This window comes from Penaeus monodon, chromosome 31, assembly GCF_015228065.2.
Source record: "Penaeus monodon isolate SGIC_2016 chromosome 31, NSTDA_Pmon_1, whole genome shotgun sequence".
NCBI classification, from domain to species: domain Eukaryota; kingdom Metazoa; phylum Arthropoda; class Malacostraca; order Decapoda; family Penaeidae; genus Penaeus; species Penaeus monodon.
The window spans coordinates 4,863,562-4,866,258 of record NC_051416.1 but is presented as its reverse complement, the minus strand read 5'-3'; the positions used below and the strand labels follow the sequence as shown (position 1 = coordinate 4,866,258).

Below are 2,697 nucleotides of genomic sequence, written 5' to 3'. Positions count from 1 at the left end.
GCTGTAAGTGCATGTGCAAAACAGGATGACTATTGAATAACGAAAGTAATGGTGACTGTCAAGCAATTAGTGGGGATGTTATCATTAACATATTATCATTAACATATTAATGCTGGGAAATAAATAATGATCTTATTATCTATAAATCTTTATTTGGTAAAATATAAATTCATCAAATTGCCAAATTCGCCACCAGATCGAGATAGGGTGGTATAAAAAAAAATTATTTGGATTAGAATAGAAAAATAAATTACAGGTTGAGCTGAATGTTCTTTCCGTTGGACAGAACGACGCCAGAGGGACCAGCGCTGACCACAAACACACCAGGTTCAAACTGGATCAGTTGGCCATCTTTGGTGACGATTCCTGAGGCTCCCACCAGATGGCCATAGGTATCGCGCTTCTGGACGAAGTGGAGGTCGTCGGTCAGCTGGATGTTGGAGCCGTCCTTGGTCACGATGCCAGAGGGGCCAACCAGCACGATGTTGTCAGCCTGAGCCTGTGTGAACTGGACGTTCTTGCCATCAGGCCGAACGATGCCAGAGTGGCCAACCACGCCACGATGGGACACCAACTGAGCCACGGGGAGGGGAGCAGCTGCTGTGGCAACATGAAGGGTGGCCTCTCCGTGGGTAAGCTGGCGGTTGGCGCCAGACTTCGTCACGATGCCAGCGGGTCCAACCAGCACAATGTCATGGGCGAAGTCGTGGGAGAACTGGGTGTTCACCCCATCGGGGCTCACGATGCCTGCAGGCCCAACCTGTGCGCTCACGCCGACGGCGAACACGCAGATAGCTGCCTGTGGGAACATGCAGGTCACTTTCCCTTCCAGGAGACAAACATATGGGTAGAAAACGAAATAAAACAATTCTCATACTGATCTCGACTATCCATCAAAGATTACCTCATCATTCACCAGTCACTTTAAATAGTTCGAAAAAGTATAGGAAACAAGAACTACCGATAAACAACTTTAAACAAACCCTCACCAAGACTCTCATGTTGATCTAGCTCGTCGGTCACAGAACTCCAACACAGGCTTCTGCAAGTCCGAATGATAATAAACCCAAAGGGGCCCGTCCTTTTATACCGTCGCGGATAAGCGGCCTCCTGTTCGGGGAGAACCTTCGGATCCTGATAGCCTTGCGTCTCGGGGCAAGAAAGTCGTTTCCAGGGATCAGTGGCCTCACTGTCTGGGATGTGCTAATCGAGTTTACTGATTTTGGGAATAGTCTTCAATCAATTTTGTTTTGATATGCGACATATCAGAAAGTGTATAATCAATGACTTCATTCATGAAACTATTCATTTATTAAACAATGCATTACGCACGGAAATGAAAATGAGTATTTCTGGGGGGAGAAGACGCGTCTCGTAGAAGCTCATTTATTTCATTACTGGCTATTCGAGAACTGATCTCAAACCACATCATTAAAAGAAATAAAAGCAGTCAAACTTATGCGGCATATGCTACACGACTATGAAATCTTTGAAATAATATTAAGGTGAACAGCCAGGTTACCCACAGCATAGCGTGGAAACACCACTAGGTATACAGTTCACCCTTTCATTCCTTTTTCAGGCGCCCCAAATCCGCTGAAAATGACTGTGTAAGCGGTGCAGACCCGGTACTAAATATATTACAATTTAATAATGCAGTATGTAGTGAATAAAAAATCGACACTGTAACGGACTCGTTAAGTTCGATATCTTAAGCATATGGTGGTAACTGTTCATGAAAGAATGAATGTAATTTATACCTAGCGTTAGTGTAGTCACCCTTCTTGCCTTACGTATGAATTTCATGGGAAGTAACTGCGATAGAGGAAACAAGGTAATTTCTTTTCTCCACGATAAACAGTAGCAAGTTGGTTTTAAGGATTCGTATAAGTGGATCCTCTAATTACTTAGATCAGATAGTAATGATATGAGTAAACTGGATTAACTTTTCAGTCCTACATTCATCCGATAAATAGTATGTTTTAAAATATGGATTTGCATTACTGGGTATTAATAACAGTCGTAATAGATCAAGAATTGAATACATTGTTAGATAATAACCACACATTTTAAGTAAATTGGCACATTTACAGATCAATTCTTATTTCAGCAATACAGCCAACAGTGCAGCAAGAGTAAAAGAGTGAAAGACAGGAGTCTCAACTATCCTCTACGTGCTTATCTCATTAGCCTCTTTACACACACTCAGACACATGGGTAAAAATGAGTTAGATACAGTAAATCAGTTACTATATTTTAAAAAATAATTTGACTTACAATTATCATGCTCTAATTAGTCAGAAAAATCATCACCTTGTGTCCTGGAGTGCCATAGCGGCTGTTGTATATTTTATGGAGGGGAGGGGGGGGGGGAATGAAATATCACGGTATTCAAAATGTATCCTGGTATAATGTGATAACTAATATCATATCCAAAGTGCAAAGCTATAACACTTATATTGCAAAGAGAATAATAAAGGTCAATGGCAATTTTCCTCTTCTTCCTGTCTAAAGAGGCAAGTGTTAAGCTGAATCATGTCTTCAGTATTTTTCTTTAAATATGATTTAGGTCATATATTTCTTTTTTTTTTTTATCTAACCTAATCAAAGCTAAATAAACCAAAATTTACTTAACTAAACTCATTAACTTCAATTCATTTTACTTAACCGAACTTATTCCAGCTGAACATAAACAAC

The 2,697-nt window shown here is 40.6% G+C and overlaps 2 protein-coding genes across 2 annotated transcripts in view; both read right to left on the bottom strand.

Moving 5' to 3' along the window:
- The window catches only part of LOC119592878, a 4,120-nt gene extending 3,059 nt beyond the window's left edge, over positions 1 to 1,061 (bottom strand). Inside the window, exons 1-2 of the mRNA XM_037941771.1 lie at positions 990 to 1,061; positions 255 to 799 (exon numbers count right to left, since the gene is read on the bottom strand). Of these exons, the coding sequence (XP_037797699.1) occupies positions 255 to 799; positions 990 to 1,001 (557 nt within the window). The 5' untranslated portion in view covers positions 1,002 to 1,061. The remainder of the gene's footprint in view (positions 1 to 254; positions 800 to 989) is intronic.
- Positions 1 to 2,697, bottom strand: part of LOC119592877 — a 12,214-nt gene that overhangs the window by 3,016 nt on the left and 6,501 nt on the right. The window lies entirely within an intron of this gene.